Raw genomic sequence first — 27,985 nt, 5'->3', positions numbered from 1 at the left:
GGAGGCCTTTATGGCCTACGAGGATTCTGATGCAGAGGAATCTATTCCCTCTGCCTCCCCTCCTGAAGAGCTGTCCTTTGGGGAGACCCTTCACTCCATGAGAGAGCATTTCCAATGGCAGGGCCAGGAATTCTCTGATTCCAGGAAGAGATTAAGGACCTTTCTTCATTTACCTCAGCATAGACCCTTGGCTATTCCTCCTGTTTTAAGTGCCATTGTCAATTTCATATGATACAGTACCAAGAGTATTTGTTAGATGAATTGCAGAAGAAACTGTCTTCACCTGAACCCCTAGAGCGTAAGTCACTTCAGGATCTGGTACATAACTCACAACAGGTTAGCAACCATTTCTTACAGTGTGGTTATGATGCATTGGAAGCTTCATGTAGGTCAGCAATGACAGGTGCAGTCATACGTAGACATGCTTGGCTGAAGGAACAATCTCTGCCAGATCGTGTTAAGGCTAAGCTTCTGGATGCTCCACTGGAAAAGCAAAAGTTATTTGGCTCCACTGCTCAGGAGGTCTTAAAGAAATTTGAGGAAAAGGCTAAATTTGTACAAACAGTCAAAGATTTCCTCCAGGTCCAACCACCAAGATTCAGCAGAAATTGGCCTTCTAAGAATTGGTCCTTTCCAGAAGAGAGATTTCAAAGAGGCAAGAACAGGCATGCCAGAGGTAGAGGGCAAGCTAGAGGCTCCTACAGAGGACGTCAATGGCAGCCTCCTAACCAGAGAGGTAGTGCAGGACCAACAACTGCTGCACAAGGACAGACTCAATGACTTCACCTTGACCCCACCGACCAGGGCTCAATTAGAAGCACCTTTGGGCGGAAAGCTATCTTTATTCTCAAGAAATTGGCACAGTATTACAAGGGACAAATGGACACTGCAAATAATAGACAAAGGATACAGGTTCCATTTCCATACATTACCAGAAAGAAAAGGAATGCCAAATCTGCCACCAAATCAAAGGGCAGAGGCTTTAAAACAAATTGCCAACCTATTGCAAATGAAAGCTATAGAAAAGGTTCCTCTCACAGAACAAGGCCAAGGATTTTATTCCAGACTATTCCTTGTCCCAAGAAAAGAAAAACAATGGAGGCCTATTCTCGACTTGTCCGCACTGAATACTTATCTCATTGTGCCAAAATTCAAAATGCTGACCCTACAGCAACTCCTTCCCATGCTGGGCAAGGGGTCTTGGCTGGTAACTCTGGACCTCAAGGAGGCATACCTGCATGTCCCTATCAGACAAAGTTGCAGAAGACACCTCAGATTTCTTGCAGGTTCAGAGCATTATCAATTCTCAGCATTGCCCTTTGGCTTATCTACTGTGCCCAGAGTATTCACGAAATGCCTGGCATCAGTAATTGCACACTGCACACTTCAGGGGATTCAAATATACCCGTATCTGGATGACTGCCTTATACAAGAGGACAGCCAGCAAACTTTGGTAAAACATTTGAATTATGCCATCCGCCTACTGCAGGCCTTGGGATACACAGTCAACATTCACAAATCAAGACTTGTGCCATCCCAAAGAATAACTTTTCTGGGTGCAGAATTAGATACAACCACCCAAATGGCTTTTCTCACAGAAGAAAAACAAAGACAACTACCGGATTACTTCAAAAATCTGACAAAACAAACTCAGATGACTGCAGGGAAAATCCTGCAGGCCTTGGGTTACATGGCATCGTGCATTCTTCTGATTCCACAAGCAAGGCTGCATATGAGAAAACTGCAATGGTACCTAAGGAGTTTGTGGTCTCAGCACAATCACAGCCTAGAAGCTTTGATACCACTCATTCCATGCCTTCAAAAGGAATTTCTGTGGTGGGCCCAAGCAAGCCAGTCAAACAGGGGTCTGCCTTTCAGCAAACCAGTAACCAGCCAAACCATTACCTCGGACGCTTCAGACCATGGATGGGGAGCACATATGGAGGACAGATGCATCCAAGGACTATGGTCTCAGAAAGAATTGCGCATGCACATAAACCAAAAGGAAATGCTGGCAGTGATACATGCAATCGAGGCCTTCAAGCACTTTCTACATCAAGGCCACCTGCTAATAAGGACAGACAATACCACAGTTATGTGGTGCATAAACAAGCAAGGAGGTACCCATTCCTACACTCTTTGCAGGCTAGCAATGAATCTTTGGGAACTTTCCCTAAAACTCAATATAGAGCTGCAATCCCAATTTGTGCCAGGAAAAGACAATATACTGGCGGACAGCCTAAGCAGAAACACCATGGATCCACACGAATGGATGCTGCACCCAGACATCTTCCTTCAGATAACACAATCATGGGGGAGACCGAACATAGATCTTTTTGCCTCCCACCACAATCATCAGCTGAAGAAATTCTGCACAAGGACATACCACCCACAAGCATGGAAAGTGGATGCCCTCTCTTTCAGTTGGAATACTCTAACAGTGTATGCATTTCCACCTCTTCCACTAATGACCAAGGTCTTACTAAAAATCAGGACAGAGCAGCCAAAAGTGATTCTAATAGCCCCGGACTGGCCAAGGCAGCACTGGTACCCACTGTTACGGAGCATGTCACACACGAAACCGTGGCCTCTACCACAATGGTCACTTCTTCTGACACAGCACAATTACAAAGCTCTGCACTCCAGCCTGAAAACCCTGCAGCTGACAGCCTGGAAAATTCCTTGACTCCTCACCAGGAAAAGCTATCCAAGAGAGTGAAGGATATCATCATGGAAGCTCGCAGACCTTCCACGAGAAAGGCATATACAGCAAAATGGAAAGGATTTCACACTTGAAGCACCTCAAAGGGCCTAGATGTGACAGTGATGAGCATGCCACATATCCTGGAATAATTGGCAGAAATGCTCCACAATGGCCTTTCTTACTCTTCCATAAAAATTCATGCTTCAGCAATTTCAGCAGAATACAATACTGATCCACCTGTCTTCTCTCATCCTCTCCTAAGGCAGTTTCTAAGAGGAATTAAAAACATAAATCCTCCAAGAAAACCACCAGTGCCTACATGGGACCTTAACATCATGTTGGAAAAGTTGACTCTTCCTCCCTTTGAACCAGCAGCATCTTCAGAGCTACAGTTCCTGTCTTGGAAGACTGCCTTCCTTCTGGCCATAACCTCAGCAAGAAGAGTATCTGAATTGCAGGCACTCATGGCAGTACAACCATTTCTTATTTTCCATCAGGACAGAGTCTCTTTGAGAACCAATCTTTCATTCATGCCAAAGGTGGTATCCAGGGTCTCATTGAACCAAGCTATTCACCAGCCTACCTTCTTTCCAAATCCACAAAACAAGGGGGAGAAACTTCTGCATACCCTGGACATTCACAGACATTTGCGCTACTACTTGGACAGAACTAAGACTTACAGAAAAACTGACCAGCTGTTGGTAGCATATGCTGCAGGTATTCAAGGAAAAGCAATTTCCAAACAGACAATTTCAAAATGGATAGGGAATTGCATTCGATTCTGCTACTCTTATCATGGAAAAACTGTGCCAGCTAACATCAGACCTCATTCCACCAGAGCCACAGCCACCTCCACAGCCTTTTAAGAGGGTGGCTACCAAGGACATTTTAGAAGCTGCTACATGGAGCTCCGTGCATACATTTTCCAAGCATTACAATTTACCCTTATATTCCAGATCCAGAGCAGGCTTTGCTATGGCAGTCCTGCAGGGCATTTTAGCTACACCATCATTTTCTTAGATCCTACCACCCCCAGCTTGGCTATGGTATTCTACCCATATGTAAGGACTGCAGATGCATCCTTGAAGGACATAGTACAGTTTTGTACCTACCATAAATGTAGATGTCCGATAGGTATGCATCTGCAGTCAGGTTTACCCTCCCTCCTTCCCCTCTGTGTTATTTCTTGGGTACTTATCCCCCTTACAGCTAGCTGGGGTCATCTGCTATGGTGTATTTGTTTTATATTACTGTGCATGTTTGGAATTTTTTACATTTCTCCAAATTTAGCTTTCCTTAGAGGGCACCTGGCATCTGGGGCAAGAAAAACTGAAGAAAATGGTGTCAGCTGACACTTTTATACCCCAGGCACTCTGACATCGGGGAAAGGGCGACATCAGCCGACGCCGGACCCAGACTTTGGAATCCGGCCGACCGAAGGGCTGCCTGAGGCAGGACAACCCATATGTAAGGACTGCAGATGCATACCTATCGGACATCTACATTTATGGTAGGTACAAAACTGTACTTTCCTGTCATACCTTGCCTGCAACTAGAGTTCCTATGGTGGGCAGAGGCCTGCCACCAAAACAAGAGACTGCCATTCACTCCACCCCCTGCTGCCCAAACCCTAAGTACAGACACATCAGACTATGCTTGGGGGGCTCATCTGGCAGGGAAGTGCATTCAGGGCAAATGGAGCCCAAATCAAATGCACCTTCATATCAATCAGAAAGAGATGCTACCTGTACAGAATGCACTGACAGCCTTCAAGGACTACCTTCATCCAGGACAATTAATGATAAAGACAGACAACACCACAGTTATATGGTACATAAACAAGCAGGGGGGTACACATTCCTATCCCCTTTGCAGACTAGCCATGGCATTGTGGAACACGGCCTTGACCTACCAAATACAACTACAAGCTCAATTCCTGCCAGGAAAGCTGAATACTCTGGCAGACAAACTAAGCAGAAATCTCATGGACCCACATGAATGGAAACTGGAACCATGAATTTTCAACATGTTGACACGCAAATGGGGGAGTCCAGACATAGATCTTTTTGCCTCACCCCAGAACTATCAGTTGGAAAAATTCTGCACAAGAACTCATCACAAAAAAGCTTGGAAAGTGGATGCTCTATCATTCAGCTGGAAAAAACTATCAGTTTATGCTTTTCCCCCTCTGCCACTGCTCTCCAAAGTTCTACTAAAAGTCAGACAGGACAAACCAAAATGATTCTGATTGCTCCAGAATGGCCTCACCAACACTGGTACCCATTCCTACGCAATGTGTCACACCTTCCACTGTGGCACCTGCCTCAGACACCTTACTTACTGTCTCAGCAGAACAACCAAATTCTGCACACTCAGCTCCAAACTTTGAATTTTGCAGCATGGCTAATCATCTAAGTTCACCCTTAGCATCCCTCAGCAAACCTGTGATGGATGTCATTTTGCAGGCAAGAAGGCCTAGTACTAGAAAATCTTATGCTGACAAATGGAAAAGATTCTGTGCCTGGAACCAATCACAAGGAATAAGCACAGCAGTGCCCAATATTCCTCAGATTTTACAATACTTAACTGAGATGCTTCACAAGGGTCTGCCTTTTTCTTCCATAAAAATCCATGCCTCTGCAATTTCAGCTTATTACATCACAGAACCTCCACTCTTCTCTCATCCTCTGCTAAAGCAGTATCTCAGAGGGGCCAAAAACTTAAGACATCCAAGGAGAGCTCCAACCCCTACCTGGGACCTCAATTTTGTATTGAAAAAATTCACTCTCCCTCCTTTCGAGTCAGCTGCTACTGCAGACCTAAAATTTCTCTCCTGGAAAACAGCTTTCCTTTTAGCAGTCACTTCAGCTAGAAGGATTTCTGAATTATAGGCTCTTATGGCATTGGAGCCTTTCATTATTTTTCATGCGGACAGGGTGTCTCTCAGGACCAATCCATCCTTCATACCTAAGGTGGTATCCAGTGTGGCTCTTTATCAGAACATTCATTTGCCAACTTTCTTTCCCAATCCACAGAACAAGGGGGAGTGGATTCTGCATTCATTGGATGTACACAGACAACTAAGATTTTACTTAAACAGGACAAAATCTCTAAGAAAGTCTGAACAACTACTGGTGGCTTTTGCTGCAGGGGCAGAGGGAAAGGCTATTTCAAAGCAGACTCTTTCCAAATGGATAAGCCATTGTATTTGTTTCTGTTATAGGCACCATGGTAAAACTATCCCCAGGGGATCAGATCTCATTCCACCAGGGCTGCATCTACTTCCACAGCCTTTCTCAGAGGTGTTCATACCAGAGACATTCTAGAAGCTGCTACCTGGAGCTCAGTTCATACGTTCACCAAACATTACCATTTACCTTTCTTCTCTAAATCCAGAGCTGGCTTTGCCACTGTTGTCCTGCAGGGTCTTATAGCTGGTCCTAATGCTGTACAATTCCATCCTCCCAACCTTAGCTTTGGGAATCTACCCAAATGTAATGACTGCAACAGTGAAACATGAAGAACATAGTACAGTTGTGTACACTTACCATAAATGTAGATGTCCGATTGTATTCACTGTTGCAGTCCTGGTTACCCGCCCTCCAGCCCCCTGTTTTTCTCTTACCATACCTCTACTTTCTTTTACTATGTGTAAAAGCATTTTTGGTGTATTTGCTTTTATTTGGAGATATATTTTTTGTGTTTTAAATTATATATATATATATATATATATATATATATATATATATATATATATATATATATATATATATATATGTATATATATATATATATATATATATATATATATATATATATATATATGTATATATATATATATATATATATATATATATATATATATATATATGTATATATATATATATATATATACATATATATATATATATATATATATACATATAGGGGCAAGAAAAACTGATGTAATGGCGTTGGCTGCATGTTTTATACCCCTGATGACCTGACATCATGGAAGAAGGGACAGCAACCGACGCAGGACCCAGGACTGTTAATCAGGCCGACTGAGGGCAACCTGCCAGCAGATTAACAAAATGTAATGACTACAACAGTGAATACACTCGAACATCTACATTTATGGTAAGTGTACACAACTGTACTTTTCTTATTTTTATTTATTTATTTTTAATATTTGTTTACCAAGATGCAGTAATGATTAAACAATAACCATTTGCAGGTGAAGCTGATGTTGCATGGTACTACAACAATACTGTAAGAGTATACAGTAATAATTGATAACAGATAGCATTGGCTATAGAATATTGCCACTGTTGAAGTGACACCTCAATCTCATGTCCAAAAATGGGAAAAAAGGCTTGTGGATGGATGGATGGATCATGGGATACACAGACAGTAACATCAAAAGTAAATGATTGTCATTACATAATATATTGAACTGAGCAAAGTACTGTTGTGACAGGACTGAGTAAAACTATGTATATTTACATGAGACTAGTCACAGGTTACAGTGCTTTCAGGACAAAGAGATGCAGACAAGGGATGTAGGTACTAGCATGTTAAAGTTTTAGTCAGGTAATGTGTCTAACATTAGTGCTTGGAACCTTAGCTTCTTCTTACCTATATACCTATCCTCATTAATATATTTCCCCCTTGATCGTTATTTCTTTACTCATGTTGTCTTTAAAAGTCTATTTTATTTACATTGTTTGTTTAAGTCTAGAATGTAGAATAAACAATAGAAGGTTTATGAAGAACATATAACTCTGGTAATTTCAGTTTTGTTCATATTGCATTCATATTGCTTATTTTTACTTCCAGTGTACAGTCATTCTATTTGGAACCTTTGCCTCATTTACTACATGTATGTTGTATTAAATAAGGCCCAGATCATGTCTAAAATGATCACTGAACCAGTGCTCTTACACATTAAACAAAGTTAAATTATAATAAAGTGAAAATCTCTATTTAGGGGCTATCACTCACTAACTCACAAAACCTACAAAATATATCAGTAAGTCCCTTTAGGTGTTTTGGTAGGTCACTCTTTGTGTTCATTGTTGGGTCTAGGTGCAGAAATTTTAAACTTGTATTGCATTTGTACACATCTAGGTGTAGGGTCTGCCTTCTCAGAGATATCTGTTACCCCTTCCAGTATTTTCAGGTTGTTCCAAACAGCTTGATTAAAGGTGCATCAGTGGAAACTTCCAGAGTGAACACTGCCAGAATTGTGTTGAAATGTTGTATCCTTATTTCTGTTGGCAGAAGAAGCTGTCAGTGTAGGGCCATGCACGATTTCTTCTTTTGACACCAGTTTATCAAAAATGCTATCTATAACTGTACCAGTATTATCCTCTGACAAGAAACATGTACTTTAATATTCTTAATTCTTTAAAAAAAGTCCACATTATCAGAGATTTTTCTAAACAATCTAGTTACCTGCCCCCTTGACATCTTCTTTCACAAACCTGGTATGCCGGCTTGAAGAGTACAAATATGTGTTACATCATGTAGGCTTATAAAATATACAGAATTTCAGATTCGCATTAACTGGGTCAGCCTCTAACTGAATATCAAAAATATTAATGGTGTTTTTGGACCATTTATCCATGAATATTAAAAGAAAGCAGAGCTATTAAGATAGGTGGCAAAATCTGTCAACATTTTTCACCTCCTTCCCACATGAAAAATAAAGTCTCATTGCATCAGACATAAAATTTGCATATTGTTAGTAGTGTGACCTATAAAGGTTTTCATTCTCCCACTGGGCTACTGCAGCACATGTTGCAACTTCTGGCACTTATTTGCAATATCTGTTATTAAAATTAGTTGCAGTGCAGAATTAAATAATGTTGTTGTTGTTGTGTCTTTCGGCTTATCCTGGTTAGGGGTCGCCACAGCGGAACTCCAGTCCGCTAATGTTTGGTAGTGGAATTTTACATGCCAAGTTACCAGCCCTGATGCACAACCTTCAACGAAGGCATGCTCATTCACGCATGTCTCCACACAGAAGACGCTCTAGCTGAAAATCGAACGGGACAACATCTTGCTGTGAGGCGACAATGCTACCGCAGCACCACTACCGCGGTACTGCAGAATTAAATAATGCTTATTGCAAATTCGGTCAGTGGACAAAACATTATTAAACAACATGTACTTCAGTTGTCTCACCATCTTAACACCTTCTTCTTGAGGGATAACAGTTAATCAGAGGATTTACACAAGACTTACAGGACATTAAGTTTTTTTGTCAACTGTTTGATTTCATTCTTTCTGTCTCAGTATTCAGAATGTCACAGCACTGAGTCTCAGACTATCGAAAGGTTACCTACAAGGCCAGTGGGATGAATTGATAATGTGAATATCTGAAAGGTTGACCAAGAGATGGGAAGCATTAGGAGAGATGAGTTCTTCTCCTAATTTCTGTGGAAGCCACTTAGTTAAGAGATGCCAGATTAAGCAAGTAAGGATGCAGTCTTTGGTAATAATAACTCTTTTAAGTAACCCACATTTGAAATTTTATGTGTAATATCAAATGAGCAAAATAAGAAAGTAGTGTGCTTCTTAATGTAGCATAGCTTTAGAAATAAGATTATTGTGCAGTATTAAACAGCAGTTTGTTGGTAATATCATGATATCTTGCCCCTTTATCATCCTGAGTTAGCTGGATATAACCTTTGGACTGCAAACTGTAAATTCCTTTCAATGGAAATAAAAACTTTCTGAGCTGACATTCTGAAAGTAGACACTAATTCATTCAATCATTCATTTGTTCATTCATTAATTTTCTAATGCCCTCTTTATCCAGTTCATGGGCACAAAGGATTTATAGCCTATCCAGGAACTCAGCAGTAACAAGGCAGAGACACATAGTTTGGAAGATTGCCAGTTTACCCGCAGTATCCTTTTGGCATGTGGAAAGATGTGAGTGTACCCTGGAAAACCTATATAGACACAATAAAGACATTGAGGCTCCACATAGAAGGTACCCCAGGCAGGAATTGAACTGGAGAATGAGTGTTATAAGTCAGTGATACTTACCACTTATCCAGTGTATTGTCCAAGCAGTAACTCAGTGCACTGACAGTCTACACTCTAAATGAAAGGAAAGAAGACGCTCTAGCTGAAAATCGAACGGGGACATCAAAGAGGGATAGGGAATTATGGTCTCATCTTCTAAGGATACAGAGTGCATTGTGGAAAAAACATGGCTCTCAATCTTAATCTAATAAATTAATTGAATATGAAGCTGTTTAGCTGATTCTGATTCTTCTCATAGCATGCACTACCTGACCAAACATCCATTGCACCCTCACCCTCCACATAACTAATTAATCAACTCCCACCCCTGCTAGGTTTTCTGTTTGCCCTCTTTTTGTATCTGCCCCAACCCAGCTTAATTTTGATCCATTTCTCCATTCCCTGCAAGTATTCAATCAAAATCCCCATGCAGACGCAGTTATGGTTCATGGGATTCAGTAACAGCTACTTTGATTGGTAATAAAGTTTATGTACTTTATTAATAAACAAAACATTGCATTATCCTAAAAGTTACTAAATTATTTGTCTTACAGGCTAAAAGAATAGAACATTGTGAGTTGAACAAATACATTTCATTACTCTAAACTGAATAAGCGTATGTTAAACTGACAACATTTATTGCCCTATGTTTATGCTATAAAATATGCTATTTTTTTCCTATCCTTTTGGTTTGGAATGTTGTGGGAAGGAATCCAGTTTGGATCAGCCAACCAAATTAGTTACTGAGCATAAAAAATAAATAATGGCTTCTCTTTATCTGGACTTTTTGGACAAACCAGCATTCCTACTGAATACACATCAGGTTCTGCTTTTCTAACAGCATGTCCACCCTTTCAGCAGCCTCTAGACCTTGTAAGGATGCTGTTGTACCTTTGGCTTTCTTTCTTATATTTACTCACTGTTTTAACACCTTAACTCCTCAGCAAGGCTGTTTCAGTCATCTACTACCCTTTGGTGAAGCAATATTTCTTCGAGTATCCACAGAGCAGTACACTTTGTATTCACAGACTGTATTCTCTTTCACCAATATGTTGTTTTTTCTTTCGCTTTTTTGACAGATGGGAGAACTTTTCAGTCAACAGATTTACATGAGATGTTTAAAAGTTTGCATCACTTCCTCCCCTATCTTCATTCTTCAAGACCATTTATTCATTCTCCAAAATCATTTTCATTGAAACTAGTAACAAAATAGCTTATAACAAAGCTTTATACGTTTTAAAGGGACAGGCCCCACTGTGTCACCTAAATGAGGGCTTATCCCAATACCCATTTGGTTTAAATATACTAAATGCATGGTGATATAAACATGGAGAAAGGGCAAAGGTCACCTACCATTTGAAAGCCTGTCCTACTGCAGTTATGACACAATAACATTGCAAATCAGCTCAAACAGAATGGTGGTAGCATATTAGTCCACACCATGCTTCATCCAATACACTCTAAATAACATTACAATTCTGTTCCTTAACTCAGCTAACGTTTAAAAAAAAGCAAAAAATTATATTTTCTTCTAAGCTGTCAGACAGTTTAAGGAACAGCAAGTTGTGGGGAAGCTAGAGTCTATCCTGGCACTTAGCACATACAATTCAGACAAATGAATTTTTGTCTTGATGGCATTCCATCACAGGATGCCACACACACACACACACACACACACACACACACACACACACACACACACACACACACACACACACACTCACACAGACACACACACACATACACACAAAAAAACTCATACAGACACACTCACACTGATTCAACTCATGTCAACACATCTAAAGATAATGTGGAGGACCAATCACTGTGAGGTAAAATGAGTAGATTCTCTTTATATGACTTTTGATACACCATTTTTCCTATTTGCTTTGTCTGATTGGTTAGAAATATGAAATCACAAGAATGCACACTGTACTCGATATAAGATTGCAAATGGTATACTTCTGTTCTTCCTATACATCCCAAAATTTCCAGACCTTCCTTGCTGTTCTTACATTTAAGGTTATTTAACATGATGACATGACAATGTTCTTTTCATCTGATCTGTAACATACTATAATTTCCTTTTTCCTTTTGCATCATTTTCAATTTCTGTATTGAATTAAAGTTGTCATGATTACACAACCCTCATTTAATCTTGTCCATACTGTTGGACACAATATTTTGAATAAGTTCTATTACATTAATTTGTATCACCACTAAAAAGGGGAAAACATTTCTTCCAGACTTTCTGCAGATTCAGTTTTCAATCCATTGTAAATCACCATTAGTAGTTCGGAGTTTGTTATAAAATAGAAGCAAAAGAAACAATGGTCCAAAACCGTCAGTGTATTATAAAACAACAACCAAAGCTTTCGAGTTAACACACTCATCTTCAGTATAGTGTTAAAACAGACAAGCTGTAAAGCATCAGTATATATCATATGCTAGCCAAGAAAAACAACACAGTTCATCATATGGTGTAAAAGCCTACAATCTTAAAATCAAACTTGACTAATTCCTATAACAAAGCATCAATTTGAAGTTAAGTCACATAAGAGTACTTCTCTTTTAATAGTGGTTTTAAACTATTAGTGACATTTTGTCCTTGTGGGTGGGTGGTCAGCCCGAAAATAATTTATCCATTTATATTCCTCTATATCTGTCTTATTAGCAAGGTCGCCACCTCTCCTGATAAAACACGAAATTTAAAGCTATGCTGCACACAATTCATCATTATATGCTTTGCCAAGGCATTAGTTGGCACACTTCTTCTAATATCAGATAGATGTGAGGAAATTCTTTCTTTTAACTTTTGATTGCTCTTTCCAATATAGAATGCCTAGCAGGCTATACAGTTCACTAAATAGACCAAAATAGACCACATCCTGGGTATTACATGTTGCATACTCTGAAAAGAAATTTTTTTTATAAGTATGTGGATGCATAAATTCATTAGATGCATTTATATATTTACAACTATAACATGGGACCGAAGGTCTTAAACAGTTTTTTCCTGCTATTTTAGGTTTACCTTCACTCAAGTCTTTGTAACATAGAAACTGCTTTAGGTTCCTTTCTCTTTCATAGGTGAACTGAGTTCTTTCTCCTATAATTTTACTTAACTCTGTATCAGATTTAAGTATAGTCCAATACTTCTGTATTACAGAACTTATCTGGGATGTATACCTATTATATTTCATTATATATCTAATAGGGTTCCTATTAGATGACCGAAGATGCATTCTTTCGAATGCATCTTGGTCGAACTTGAAAAGACGAAAAGGCAAAATAACGAAGCGGCATATAAGCGAATTCCCTAGGAAAGAAATTGCTTGGCCGTATCCATTGCTTTGCCATTTTTGTTACTGTAGTGCAATCTCAGAGTTGGTATATTTAAGTAGGGGGGGTGTGGTGAGTTGTGGTGAAGCCTCCCACTTAGTTATGTTTTCCCTTGGAAAAAAATCGCTGTTCTAAGCATTTGAGTTTGTAAGCTTTCACTTACATGGGGTTGATAAATCATTGTTCACTTTTATAAGCATTCGATGATTTAATATAGACCCATGTAATAGGACCCTCTCATCTCTTTTAGTCATAGTAGGTTCAAAATTTGTAGTTTGAGATGAAATTCTTTCTTTCCTAACTACATATTTATTATTCTCTATCAATTTTGTATCATTGCATCTTACCCTAAAATCTGAAGCCATAGCTTCTAGCTCTTTCTCAAACCATTATCAATGGTATTTAACCTACTGACCCTCAGAAATTGGCTTTTAACAACATTTTTATGGATATACCCAGGATACATGCTTCATGCATGTACATATCTTGTCACCTGCACATTCTTATAAATGGATGTTTCAAAAGATGGATAGTTATGTGTAATATTAACATCTAAAAAATTAATAGTCACATCTGAATAGGACATACTAAACAGTGGAAAACTAGTTGTACTTTATAAATACTCTACACAGACTTCTAATTCTTCTGTCATCCCTTTCAATAACAAAAAGATGTCATCCACCAATCTTTTATAAAAAAAAAAAAATCACATTCGAGTTATGAACATTATTAGATTCCTAGATGACCTGTTCTTCCCAGTGTGCTAATACTATGTTAGCAAGTATTCACTACTGGGTGTCTATAGCTACCCCCAGCCGCTGATGAAAATAGTTCTCTCCGAACATAAATACATTATTAGCAAGCACTGTGTCTAACATAGAACATAACATATTATTTTTGGTCACACTCAAGCTACTATGGTTACTAAGGAACTCTCTGACAGACTGTATTCCTATATCATCAGGTATGACTGTAAATAGCGACCTTATATCTAAAGTAACTAAAACCATTCTTGTGACACAGTTCTCTTTTGACCAGGTATGCAATGATGTTAAAAATTCATTTACGCCTTTAATAAAACTTTTACTTTACTGTAACATACCATGTAGCTCTTTCTCTAAGTATTTAGATAGTGCAGTGGTAATCCATCTTTTCCCTGATACAGTAGATCTCATCGGTGGATTAGTAATATTTTTATGTATTTGTGGGAGACCGTAAATGTTTGGAATCACAGGGTGTGCTAAATAGAAGTAATTATGTAGCTCCGGTGAAATGGAAATTTTCACTTTATAAACAATATCATTCACCCGTAAGCAGCTAATCTTCTTAAACGTATTCTTATCTTCCAATAAATTCAATATCCAAATAATATAATTACCAGTATTCATAACTGCTACTTTTTCTCCCTAGTCTGCTTATTTAAGTATTATATCATTTCTAGCTAGTAGTTCATTTCATGCAGTCCTTTCATCATATGTTAGAGTATTTTCTACCATATTTTTTAAAAACAATTCATATAATTCATTCTCACACATTTTATAAAACGCCTTACTATATGATGTACCATTAGGTATGAAAATGCTGCTACATTTTAGCTGCAAATTATAGTTACTTTCATTGTTCTTAAACATATTTTTTAGTTCTAAATTCCTTACAAAAAAATCTAAGTTCTGATAAGTCATTATTAAGAGTCCCATCTTTGGCAGGAATATAGGTTAAACTTTTACTCAGTAACTGTAATTCAGCTTCACTTAATACACTAGCAGACAAGTTTAAAACAGTGTTAAAATTGCCGTCATGTAAAACAGTATCAGAACTACCAAAATGTATTCCTTTAATACTACTTGACTTCTGGTTGTTGGGCCTACCTATGTGAAGGTTGTAATCCCCAGCTGTGTCTGTGTGGTTAGTTCTCTGTCGCTTCTCTTTCTGCTCCTGCTTCTCCCTCTTATGCTGCTTACAGGCCTTCCTTGAACTGTAATCTGAAGTGGAAGTTTCAGTTGCAATGTCCGCTGTAGTGTCTGAACTAAAAAAGAGGTCTTGGGTCATACAGCTAGTTCATTTGGACACTGTTCTCCTTGTTGTAATATTTTTGGTCACACAGACAGTCCATTTAAATTATTTTCTTCATGTTGATGTGATTCTGTAGCCAAATCCACTATTATTTTATCAGTACTTTCTGCTGTAATGGTGGTTGCATTTTCAGTAGCGGAGTGAAGGTAAACCTAAAATAGCAGGAAAGGACTGTTTAAGATCTACGGTCCCATGTTATAGTTGTAATTTCTGTAAATAAATAAATACATGTAATGAATTTATACATCGACATACTTATAAAAAAAATGTCTTTACCGAGTATACAACATGTATGTGGTCTACTTAGCGAACTGTATAACCTGTGAGGCATTCTATTCTGGAAAGACCAATTAAAAGTTAAAAGAAAGAGTTTCCTCACATCTCTCTGATATTAGAAGTGTGTCAACTAATGCCTTGGCAAAGCATATAATGATGAATTGTGTGCAGCATAGCTTTAAATGTTGTGTTTTATCACGAGTCACACTAGGGAACAGAGGTGGTGACTTTGCTAATAAAACAGAGATAGAGGAATATAAATGGATAAATTATTTTTGGGCTGACCACCCCCCAGGACTAAATGTCACTAATAGTTTAAAACCTCTACTAAAAGAGAAACAGTCGTATGTGACAACTTCAAATTGATGCTTTGTTATAGCAATTAGTCAAGTTTGATTTTAAGATTGTAGGCTTTTATACCATGTAATGAACTGTGTTGTTTTATTGGCTGGCATCTGATATATATTGATGCTTTACAGCTTGTCTGTTTTAACACTATACTGAAGAAGAGTTTGTTAACTCGAAAGCTTTGTTTGTTGCTTTATAATAAACTGATGGTTTTGGACCATTGTTTCTTTTGCTTCTACAACGTTTGACTTCTCTAGTCCACTTTTGACTGTTTAGGTGAATTTTTTACTTGTGTTTGTTCTAAAATAAAAACATTCATTTGTACTGGAACCTACCACCTTATAGGAAGGTACATATTGCAGATTTTCAGACAGACTTTAAATCCATACTGGTAAACTGACCTTTATGCTTCAGTATTAAAATATGTGAATTCATTTGAAATAATATTGCCTGTTTATGTTCCAAGCCCCTCTTTGTTGATGAGCACAGTTACTGCTAATTGGAAAGCCTTCAATAGCCGCACTTTATGGAGAGAAGCAGTAAATAGTGTGTCACCCACCAGTGGCACCCAAAAGAGTTTACTCATGGGATTGTCCTCTTTTGGACAAAATTTCTGTGTCAGAGAAGTAATGCATACATAGCATTATGCCATGCACCTACTTTTCCACTATAAACTCACAGATCAAAGTATGTTGCTTCTTACCAGGTCTCCTTTGCTTTGTCTGTTGCTTATAAAACAGTTTGCCACTATTTTTGTGGAAATGTTTTAAAAAGTTTATACTAGGATGAAAACACCATGCAAGATTTATACTAGGACAAAATATAACGCAAAAGCCTGAAATCTACCTGCTTATTCATTGTTTTGTTATACTGTGTCTTATGATATCTAAGGCTAATCTTGTACAAGACTGCTATCAGACGTCAGTGCATCATGCAGGCAAGGTGATCTGGTCTTAAATCTTAGATGTTCACAGAATATTGTTTGCATTTTTTTCAGATACATCCAACATTACGCTCATTGCCTGAGTAATGACTGAAAGGGATCTTTGAATCATTGTACCCTGCTAGTAAATCAATCAATCATTCATTAAATAAAAAGATCAGACTTTGCTAAACTGTGATTTGCAAGGGTCTATATTAGAACACCCAACATTCAAAATGTATCACTGTTCCAAAACACATAGACACAACACAAGCTCACCAAACAGCAATCCACACACATACACCTAAACTCTTACACCTAACCCTACACTAAACTATACATACACCACTAACTATCCACTTACCTTAACCCAAACCCTAACCCTAAGATCCGTCACTATCGCACAGTCACCTTACCCACGCCCTAACCCTAACTCACCTACCCCACCTTAACCCTCACGTCCACACAATCGCACACTTACCTGCCCCACACCCTAACCCTAACTCAACTAACCCGCCCTAACCCTCACATCCACACAATCGCACACTTACCTGAACCCAACCCGTAACTTTCCACCAGAGAGCTGAAATACCGAAGCAATAGAAACGGACAACCAAATTCTTTCCCTAGGAAAGAATTTGGTTTTCTGCTTCTTTGATATTTTCAGACATCAGTGTATCATGCAGGCAAGGTGATCTGGTCAAGAAAGAATTTGGTTTTCTGATTCTTCGATATTTTCAGCATTCACTGAAAACGGGTCGATATTAGAACACTCGACATTTTAAATGTTCGGTGTTCCAATATAGACCCGATTTGCAAACTGTGTTGTTGGATTTTGCCATAAAATATTCTTCTTTCATTTCTTTTTCTTCTTTTTGTTTTCATGAAGACAGAGAGACAGTTAGCGCTATGACAGAAATTCAGTCCATCAGTGACTAGTATTTGAAAATAGTATCACAAATCACTGTGTTTAAATGTACATACTGACATCTGAAACATACTAAAACACTTTTAAATAATTTTCTTTAGAGACACAGCCCCTCTACACTGCTGATATAGGTAGCTGCAACCCCCCATGCCCCTACTACTCATATGTACTAATATCACAATTGTTGTACCTCAAAATAAGTAGAGTAATCTGATATAAGAACTTCAATATTTTTTAAACACAGTGCATCTACTGCACCTTTGTGATCACATCTGAGAGTGTTAATCAACAAAGACTCATACTTCATATGGAAACAATATTTGACAAAGCTCCTTAGTTATGTTGCCTGCTGCAGAAAGTTCATTTAGCTTATAAAAAGTGTTTGTAATGAAATCAGAGCTTCAGAAGAATATGATACAGCAAGTTGGCATTTTCTGACTCTGACACTGTATCCTGTAGCATAATCTAATTTTAGGAAGATTTCTATCCAAACAGTGTTCCAGAGTTAATGGTACTCCTTCATTGGATTACTGGGTAAGAATGGGGGGGGGGGGGGGTAATGATGGAATGTCTCTTTCCATTGCCTTTTGCAAAGGCATGTCTCAAGATATGTAATGTTTAACCCACACAGTGGCATAGAAGGATAAAGTCCTAACTGCAGCCCAGGTGACCCAGGCTCGATTAGCAGCTTGGGCATCTGGGACACTGGCAGGGAGAGATGAACATGCCTATCCTGGGGGGAAGCTAATCTCACCATTCCCTCATGGAAGTTATTTTCCTTGAAGAGTGGAGTAGCCCTCAGGTTATTCCACGATGGGTAAGGGGGAGGGGGGACAAGAGAGTATTCATAACAGAAAAATCCCTCCTCATCAGAGAAACAGTTACTGGTGAGACCACCACCACCAGAATACTCATGCTGACCCCAGCCAGGTAGAACTGGAAAGTTACTCAAAGGGATGAAGGAAGTGGTGGAAGACCCATCGATTGAAATTGGGAGTGGGGTAGAGACTGGAAAGTGTACTTCCATAGTTATCCTTTGCTGATCTTACTGTTCACTTCTGACATAGCTTGCATGAAGCTATCATGTATGGCAATCATATCCATAAATGTCATCACTTTTAATACAACAGCTCAAGAAGCATAATCGATCACGGCTTCAGCAGATGTTATATGTTCATAATTGTTCTTTAATTTTTTAAATCACTAAAAATAAAAGGATGCAATTTCTCATTTAAGTCTAGAATGAAATAAGAAAGTTCCCAGGTGCAAGTCATTAGAAATGGTATGAGAAAGGTGGTGTATTTCAACACACATTTTAATACGTGAGATTTTCAATAATTACAAATGACTAAAAATGCAGTTTTGTTTTCATTACACTTCTAAGGCTTTATGACAAACCTTATTACTTTGCTGAAATATAGTGGGTTTCTCCCTAATGTTGGTTTAACAATGTCTCCATTCATGCTGTAGTTACTTTCATTTAAAATTAGTAACCATGACGCTCAGCTGTTAGTACTGAAGTTAGCAAAGCAGCGTGAGATACGCTCTTAGAAATCTTATTTTAGTATATATTCCTCTTACAGACCATCTTGTTTTAGCCTTGGGTTTCATTTTGCATCCTGTGATCTTTTGTTTCAGTGATAACATCTGGCAAACAAACAAAGCATTTTAATGCATTATCTGAAAGGCTTTAAAAAGCATCATTAAAAGTGAAATAATATTATTAAAAGTGAAATAAGACAAAGATGGGGTGGAGTAAATATGTGTGTCTATGGTATACATTTGATTATAGAATGCAGAGCATATTACTTTTACCCTTTGGATATGAATTGATCCTCTTCCATTGTTTTCTGATAAGAATGAAATTATTTTCTGTATTTTTTTCAGATACCAATGAATGTTCTCTCAGTGACAACCTCTGCAGGAATGGCAAATGTGTGAACACGGTTGGAAGTTACCAGTGCACCTGTAATCCAGGGTACCAGGCAACTCCTGACAGACAGGGCTGTGTTGGTAAGTATTAGCATTACCTTTGCCTTTACATAAGCATTTCATACCTTTGTTTTCTAAAAGAGTAATATTTTGCATGATACAGAGTGGGCCAAGACATCTTTGTGGCAGCTATTACATCAAATTCTGTTTCTATGTAAAAGAATTCAAATGTTTGCATCTCTGTAGTAGGCAAAGCCACCCCCTACCCTTACTTTTCCCTTTACCATCTTACTTATACAATTAACCAGAAGATTCCCCTTCCACCATAGATTCAGTGACCAGTTGTGTGTTTGCCCATTTGTTTACCACATAAATGTCCTTGTCCCATTTAGGGAAGGTACTTTGTCTTGTTCTTTCTCATATGTGCTGAGTGAAATGTTTTGAGAATAACATGCTGTTATGATTTTATCACTGTTATTCTTTTGTTTAAATTTGATTAAATCATTACTTGTCTACCAATAGTTGTTCCATTTTCTGTCCTTTTTTAAGCTTCACTAAAGCTACAAAATTCTCTTTTGTGTATGTTGCAAGTGTTGCATCATACAGTCCCATCCAAATGGTTAAACATTCAACTGTATGCATGTTACCTTTTTTCTTTGCACTACCATTTGGGCTATATACTGAGGTAACCCCTTTCATATCTGTGAGGCAATGTCTGATCCAGTTCTGTTTGAAAGTCTATGCCTGAAATGTACCATCAGGAGAGATAATATCACACTGGGGAACATAACACTTAAGTAAACTGAAGTAAGTCTTAACAACAGAAGGAAAAAAATCTGCCAAAAATATTACACAACACCCCCTCTAAACTTATGTTAAGATTATAATATAAGCCTCCACTCATAGCCAGAACAAGTCAGTTACTAGCATCTTACAAAAATATTCTTTCTGCACGTATGAAACGTAGAAAGTATCAACATGTGGTTATAGCAGTGAAGCTTCTTGAAGGCCAGTAAATTCTAAGCTTGGCAATCAAAGCTATGAACCCAGGAAACTAATAATTTGCTCAGAGAGTGTGAGATCCATGTTTATATTGCATTGGGAAAGTTGTGTGAATATTGTGTGAAGACAACTGCATGAATGAACTTATCATTAGCATGTAATATTAATTGAGCTACTTTACAGTGTTATATTTTATTAATGAATATTATAAATAAGACAAAACCAAAAACTGGCTGTTGATGGACTCTTCATGAAAGATCTCTGAATTTAGATAAGCTTGTTGTCCTTATGGATTGCTGTATGTGATATAATATTTTTTACTGCTGAAAGTAAATATGGATTATTTGCTCACACCAAGCACATTACTTAGAGCAAGGTACACTAATCACATGACTTGTTCTTAGTCCGGGTTTTGTTAGATGTGTTCTGTCAGGCATATTAGTGTTGCATTAGCTGTGTATGCTTGTCTAAAACCTCAGACAGCATGCTTTGCTGACTGAGGTAATGGACTAGTTATGCGTGTATTGCTCTTTCCCAGTGTTTTATCATTAGGTTTAATAATGCTATAGGCCTGTATCTAGATGTCTGATCTACAGCACCTCTTTATGCGTAATATCACATCTGCCATTTTACATTAGTGTGTTACGTCGTTTTGACAACACATCATGTAATGATCCCTTTTCATGTTTTAGTGATAGCTTATGCAGATACCTGCAGATATTGCCAAGGAAGTTATCAGATCCCTCTAATGACATTGACATTATTTTTAAGAATATTTTATGGAACATTTTTAGGTGATATAATGAAATGAAACAAAGGTGGTTTCTGAGCAACTGTGCAATTGTATCGTGATCCAATTCTCATATAGTATTAATTGGCCAAAAAATGTAGTTGTCAAAGTCATTACTAAACACTTCAACAATATCTTAGTCAGTGGCATAGTCACAGGGATTATTAAATAGGTGATATGTATTCTTTAATAGTAGCTTAACAGGCTACCAGAACATTTTATATGCACGTTATATCATTTCATTACTGTATGAAATATTGTGGTTTGGGTCATCTGTATGAAATTTTGAATTGCTTGTCATGGATTTATTTGTCTTATGTCAGTTTGGATGTTGTTGTCTGTGTTTTACCATCTTTGCCTTTGATCTGTCATAATATTTGTTTCTATGTTTTCCAAGGTTGGGTTACAGCACTTAGATGAGCTATGGATAACAGTGCCATAGAATACAGTATTGTGAGCAATGTGTGACTGACGAATTATAGGAGAGTCAGAAAGCTGAGCAAAATTCTTTTCTGGGAAATGAGGATTTTGCAAAGATTGTCAAAAGTAACTTTTGCCATCCAAAGTCACTGCAAAGAAGAATTTGTTTTCCCTAAGGTACCTCAGCGCCATGACTGATAATGATGAGTTGACGGCTGCAAAGTGATAGCTTCCTGCTTGAGGTGTGAGGGAATTTCACTCCACAAAATCACGTGTAAAAATTGTTTGAATTCCATTTCGTCCAGTTGGCTTTGATGTAAATGGATCCAGATATATGGCTGTTGACCAGCTAAGCAGGACCTGACTTGTAGTGATGTATCAACAGAATATAAGCTTAAAAGACAATACTAACTTTCTTGATAAGTTGAGGGTTAGTGTAGTACATAGTGAGTTCCAGACAGTAAGTACTGGAGAATGCTTAATGAGACTATTAGATAAAATTCCAGATGAGGTAGTGTTTAGGGGAATAGTAGATAATATCCAATGAATACTTTTACAGGCAGTAGTATTATACCAAGGGGGCTGCTGGGTGTTGAGCTTGGTTACACCCTATAATCCATATGAATTGTCATGTTCTTTTGCAGTCAATTTTCTTTGGAGTGTTGACTTCTCTGAAGATGGTAATGTTACTTTTAATATTTACATGGTGCCATTAAATAACTTGTTCTGGTTCTGTGCTTTTGACACATGGGAGATAAATGCATCATATGTGCATATTTGGCTTTTGGTATATAAATCATTTGTCTTTCAGCAGTGTGAGGAGATTGACTGAAAAGGAGAAAAGTATTGCGTTACATTTCAAGACCAATATAGCTACTCCACTTAAGTAATATCCTTATCATAGGTAGTCTACTGTACCGCATCCAGGTTTTACTATGAGACATCATACAAGGCTAATACAATTTAGACCATGTATGAAACTGTACAAGTCATGTAGTTAATGATTCAGATATTTTAGTGTTTAATTCTCAGGAAGTTGACCATATTCCAATATTTGTCCCTTGCTAACTGTGTCATGGAGGTTTTGGATTTGGGTGTGTGTGTGTGTGTTGCTAGGTATACAAAATTATATTTTTTCTGGATAGGAGGAGGTAACGTATTTATATTATATTTTCATAGTATCCATTCATGGCTAAGAGGAGACAGACAGTTATTGCTTTTCCAGATCACAACATGCAGATTTGTTAAGCTGTATGTATCCCCATTTGTTGTACTCTGTCCTACTGTTGTTAGGTGTGTAGCCCTTCCAGAATCATGTTAGCCCTTACAGAATCATGTTAACTGTAGGTGGCAGGCCATCCGTGCTATGTCCAAGAGGAGTGTAATGCCTGTTTATACAAATGTAGCCTTGAATAAGACATATACAAGATAGTTGATAATATGATTTGAAAGGGGAATTTAATTATTTAAGTTATACTAGCTTTGATAAGCACAGGGTGAAGAACTAGTGGATTAGGAGAACTACAATGCTCATTTCTTTAGGGAAACATTTGTGCTTAACAGGAATTCTTCTTTATAGGAACAGGCAGCCTGAGTTCTGTAGCCAGACATTACTGTTCAGTTTTGGAGCTCATTGCTGAAATAATTAGCCTAAACAGGGGATTAGTGGTCAGTTTGTGAACTTTTGTTATTCAGGTTATTCTGGAAAAGTGAGTATTTTAGATCATTCAACAATTAAAAAGTTAGACATTGCCATAGTAGTACGACCAATGTGCATCAGTTCCTGGAGCTCATCTTGCAGCTGCATGTACGGTCTGATGATGCCGTGCCATACAGCCTCTCTATAACTGTTAGGTTCCTCCACCATTCCTTCGATTATTTCTGTGTATTCGGCAGTATCCATATTTACAGCACACCATCCCTGTCTGCCTTCGTTATTACTACTTCAGTGTTCATAAGGCAATACTTTCAGGTAGTGTCAAATTATAAAATGTATTTTTTTAAGAGTATTTCCAATATTGTCATGCCAGCTGCCTGACACACTACTTAAAATGCAGTAAGGTTTGGTGAAGTAAAGATTCGAATTGAGAACCAAAACAACATCACAAAACCATTGCAAACTAGCTTAATACCCAAAACAAAACACTGTCCAAAACCAGAGTATATTTCAAACGGCACACAAACTGATACTGACTAAAAGTACTACTGCAGCCAACTTAAAAGCACAGAATGTTTATTCAAGATTGGAGCACTTTCATTCCAGAAACCAGAACTTCATCAGAATAACATCACACCCTCAACAGGTCTTTAAATACACTGATAATTAAAAGGCTAATCACCATATTAGCATAATAGATATAAAACATACAAAGTTCAAGAATAAAATATTCAGAACTGTAGAGAAAATAATTAAAATCATATAGCTGACAGTGAATGTTAAAAATTAAAAATTAAAAACATCACATTCACAGGAGATGATTTGAACTGAACCTTGCTTTATAGAATAGAGACACTGATTGGAATAAGCAGAGAGAATTTTTCCCTTTCACATATTGTAACTGTGATTAAATCCTAGAAAATCAATATGTATAATGTGACTGTTTTTTTAATGAAATAAGATGATTTTCAGGGGACAGACTGACCATTATTGTCAAATACTTTGAACAGGTTTTGGAACAAATTAGCAGTCATTCTGCCTTTATTCAATTCAGCATGTATTTTATCAGTTAGTGAGAATTTCATTTCACACTGAGCTTGATCGAAGGAAGGACACTGAGGAAACTCGGAGCTATAATATATAACATTAAGTATCCTGTTTTTTGTTTATTTTGTTCTTTATTTCTTTGTTATTTATAGCACTTTGTGTACTGTGTATTTTTCTAGCTAGTTTCACTGTGTGTGAGGTATTAACTGGAAATTTTCCACTTTTATTAAGCATCTGTTAGGTTGTTTGTAATAACTTGTTGCAGTTAAACTCTTTTTTCTAGAGGCTCCTTTAGCTGTTTAAAACTTTCATTTAAAGGCTCACTGCTGCTTTTCAGGTGTGAGAAACATTTCTGCAGTTTGTTTCCCACTCTGCCTCCCTGTTGGTATAGTGTTTTTATAGTTGCTGGCTTTGCAGTTGCCCGCCCCTAGTGTAAATTTGATCTGGGACCCTCATCCCAGTCTAGTGTCATTACCTCATTCTACCCAGTACAGGGAGAACATTTGAGAAGGCCAATCAGCTTAGTTTCTGCTACTCCTTTCTCTCTTTCCACTTAAAAAAAAAAAATGTATCTGCTTTTACTGTATTTGTGTTTCTTCCTACTTTATTTTGCTTTTGCGTTATCTTAAAAGTACTCAGTTGTATTTATTACTGCTTGGTGTAACTCATTCTAACCCTTTTAGTTTAAGCACTTGGGCTTCAGACCAGTTGTTTTAACTTAAGAAGGTTTGTGGCCTGCACTGTGGTGGCAGGACAGGTAGCTTACATCCTTCTAAGTTGGGAAATGCTGATTGAGGGCTCAGCGTCTGTTATTCTAAAAGTGTATTAGTTCTGGTTTAAGCACTTGGGCTTCAGGCCAGTTATTTTACATTAATAAGGTTTGTGGTCTTCACTGTTGTGGGAGGAGAGGCTGGACTCTGCCCTTCTGAGCTGGGAATTTCTGGTTAAAGGCTTATAGTGCCTGCATATTTGAACTGTTTCTTACTGAAATTGGTACACCTTGTTTGCTGTAGCATAGACTAGATCCAGGCCTGCTGAATCTAGCTTTGTTTGTATGCTTGTTGTTTGTTTGCTTATTTCCCTGAAATGCTAATTTCACCTAAAACACGGCTTTTCAGCACTTCTGTGGATCCCTAGTGACATCTGCATTGCTTGCTGTACTTATTTCCCTGTTTCACTTGAAAGAAAGTTACTGTTTGTCGTTTTTGCATTTAAGTTACCTGTAACACATTGCATTTAAACCTGGCACTTGCTCACTGTCAGCACTAAAAAATTAAAAGCACTACACCCTCACAAACTCCCCTTGAGTACCTTGTTCCCTATTGGCCCTTTTTTTCAATTATAAAGGAATTCCCAATACTATTCTAGCATGTCCAAAGGTCAGTTGTCAATCTCCTCTCCGGTCCAGCTGATGAATCTGGGAATCTTGAGGCAATGTTACAACTGCCTCATGTACACAAACAACCCTCTCCTCCTCCCAACAAATTCCAACACATGTGAGAGATGCAACCATATAGCCAAACTGGAGGCTAAGCTCTCTCAAGTCAGTACTGGCGTAACCAGTCAGGAGGAGAAGGAAACCACACTCACTACAATTCCAGTCTCACATAGACCTACCATGACAGCAAACCAAACACATAAACACACAAAAACATACTCGGAGGCTCTAAATGAAAATCTGCCTAAGTAGCAGAGACCTCCAAAGCAGACACCCAAGCAACCGCTACCCCAAAACAAAACACGTGCAACACATAGCTCACAAAGCCAGTGTGCCGAACAGTCACAGCCCTTAAGGCTAAACAACACACCAGATACACTTGTAATAGGTGACTCTATCATCAGGCACACTGACGTCCTGCTCACCAGGCTGAACAAGGAGAAGGTCATGTTGAGCTGCCTGTCGGGAGCTAGGATCCGCCACATAACACAAGCACTCAGGTCACTCCAAGGCAAGTACAAATATGACTCAGTCATTGTCCATGCTGGTGTGAATGACCTGAGACGTACCTCCCTGGATTACATGAAAAGAGACATAGAGGAGCTCTCTGAGCATGTAGCCCAGGCCGGTATGACCCTGACCTTGAGTAGCATCTTACCCTCACCAAGAATGATGCCACAATATGAAGACAGAAGACAATCTGATCAATTTCAACAACTGGCTTAAGTATTGGTGTCATTCAAAGGGGATCCAATGCCGGTCAGCCTGGGATGACATGCTCGAAAAGCCACGATGCTTCGCTAGGGACGGCTTGCACCTGTCACCCCTGGGCTTTCGGATATTGGCAAAGGCTCTTGCTACCCCCATAGTGCCGTTTTTAGGCAAGGCTCAAAAGACAAACCCACCTCCATAGGTATCACAAGGGATAAGAAACTAAGAGTAATGCTACTCAATGCCAGAAGTCTAAACCTCAAGATGCATGCACTCGAAACTCTCCTTAGCATGGAGAACATAGATATCTGTGCAGTAACAGAAACCTGGTTCAAGGGTCCCAAGAGCACCCCAGCACTACCAGGTTATACCTCATACCACGCTTTTCAGCCCTAAAACTTGGACCGAACCAGAAAAGGTGGGGGGAGTATCAATATTCGTCAAAGATGCCCACACCTCCAGGTTGGTGGCACAGCACGAAGCATCAGAGACTATCCATGTGCAACTAACAGTGGGTAAAACTGCCTTCCAGTTTATAGCCTGCTACAGACCACCCTCCCAAACCCAGGAACCCCACTCGGCCTTGCTGAGAACACTGGAAAATATGAAGGTCTCTCCAAACACCATTATACTGGGCGACTTCAACTACCCAAGCATAGACTGGGAGCATTACTCCAGCTCCAACACCCTAGCCCAAAGGTTCCTAAAATTTATAAACTCAAATGCTATGGAACAACTTGTTACCACTCCCACAAGAGGGGAAAACATATTGGACCTGATCATCACCAACATGAGGACTCTATGTTCCAGACCAGAAGTGTATCCCTCACTGGTAAGATCAGACCATAAACTAATCTCTCTGGATATTCACATCCCAACCCCACCCCCTGCCCAGAAAACCACAGTAAAAAACTTCTCTAAAGCAAATTTCACACTCCTCAAAACCTGGGTGGAATCCTTCAAAGCCCCCGGGCCTGTAGAAAATACGGCCCAGACTGCAGAATCCTTTATAAACGCATTCTATGAACACCTTCAGGAATGCATGGATCTTGCAATCCCATATAAAACCAAGACCCAATCCTCCAAAGGCAGACGTCCTGTCTGGTGGACCCCAGCCATAAACAAACTATGCAATAGAAGGAGGAAGCTACTACATGATAGAGCAAAATCCCAAAAAGGAAAGGCATCTCTGATCAGTATTAGCAAAAAACTATGGGCACTCATAAAATCGTCTAAGGCCAGCTTCGAGAGAAAAATTGCACAGGACACTAAGGATAATCACAAGGCTTTCTTTAGTTATGTTAGGAACCTGGGTGGGAATTCCCAGATATGCTCAGAATTAGTCCAAAATGACAAAAAATACACCGAACCCACAGAC

General features: G+C 38.5%; 1 protein-coding gene across 1 annotated transcript in view; it reads left to right on the top strand.

Annotated features, from left to right (window-relative positions):
• Positions 1-27,985, top strand: part of FBN2 (fibrillin 2) — a 2,449,070-nt gene that overhangs the window by 1,563,297 nt on the left and 857,788 nt on the right. The window contains exon 28 of the mRNA XM_044060803.1: positions 19,498-19,623. Coding sequence (XP_043916738.1) covers positions 19,498-19,623 — 126 coding nt within the window. The remainder of the gene's footprint in view (positions 1-19,497; positions 19,624-27,985) is intronic.

This window comes from Protopterus annectens, chromosome 2.part0 (genome assembly GCF_019279795.1).
Source record: "Protopterus annectens isolate FY-2018-M chromosome 2.part0, PAN1.0, whole genome shotgun sequence".
NCBI classification, from domain to species: Eukaryota; Metazoa; Chordata; order Ceratodontiformes; family Protopteridae; genus Protopterus; species Protopterus annectens.
This window is presented reverse-complemented; position numbering and strand designations above follow the sequence as displayed.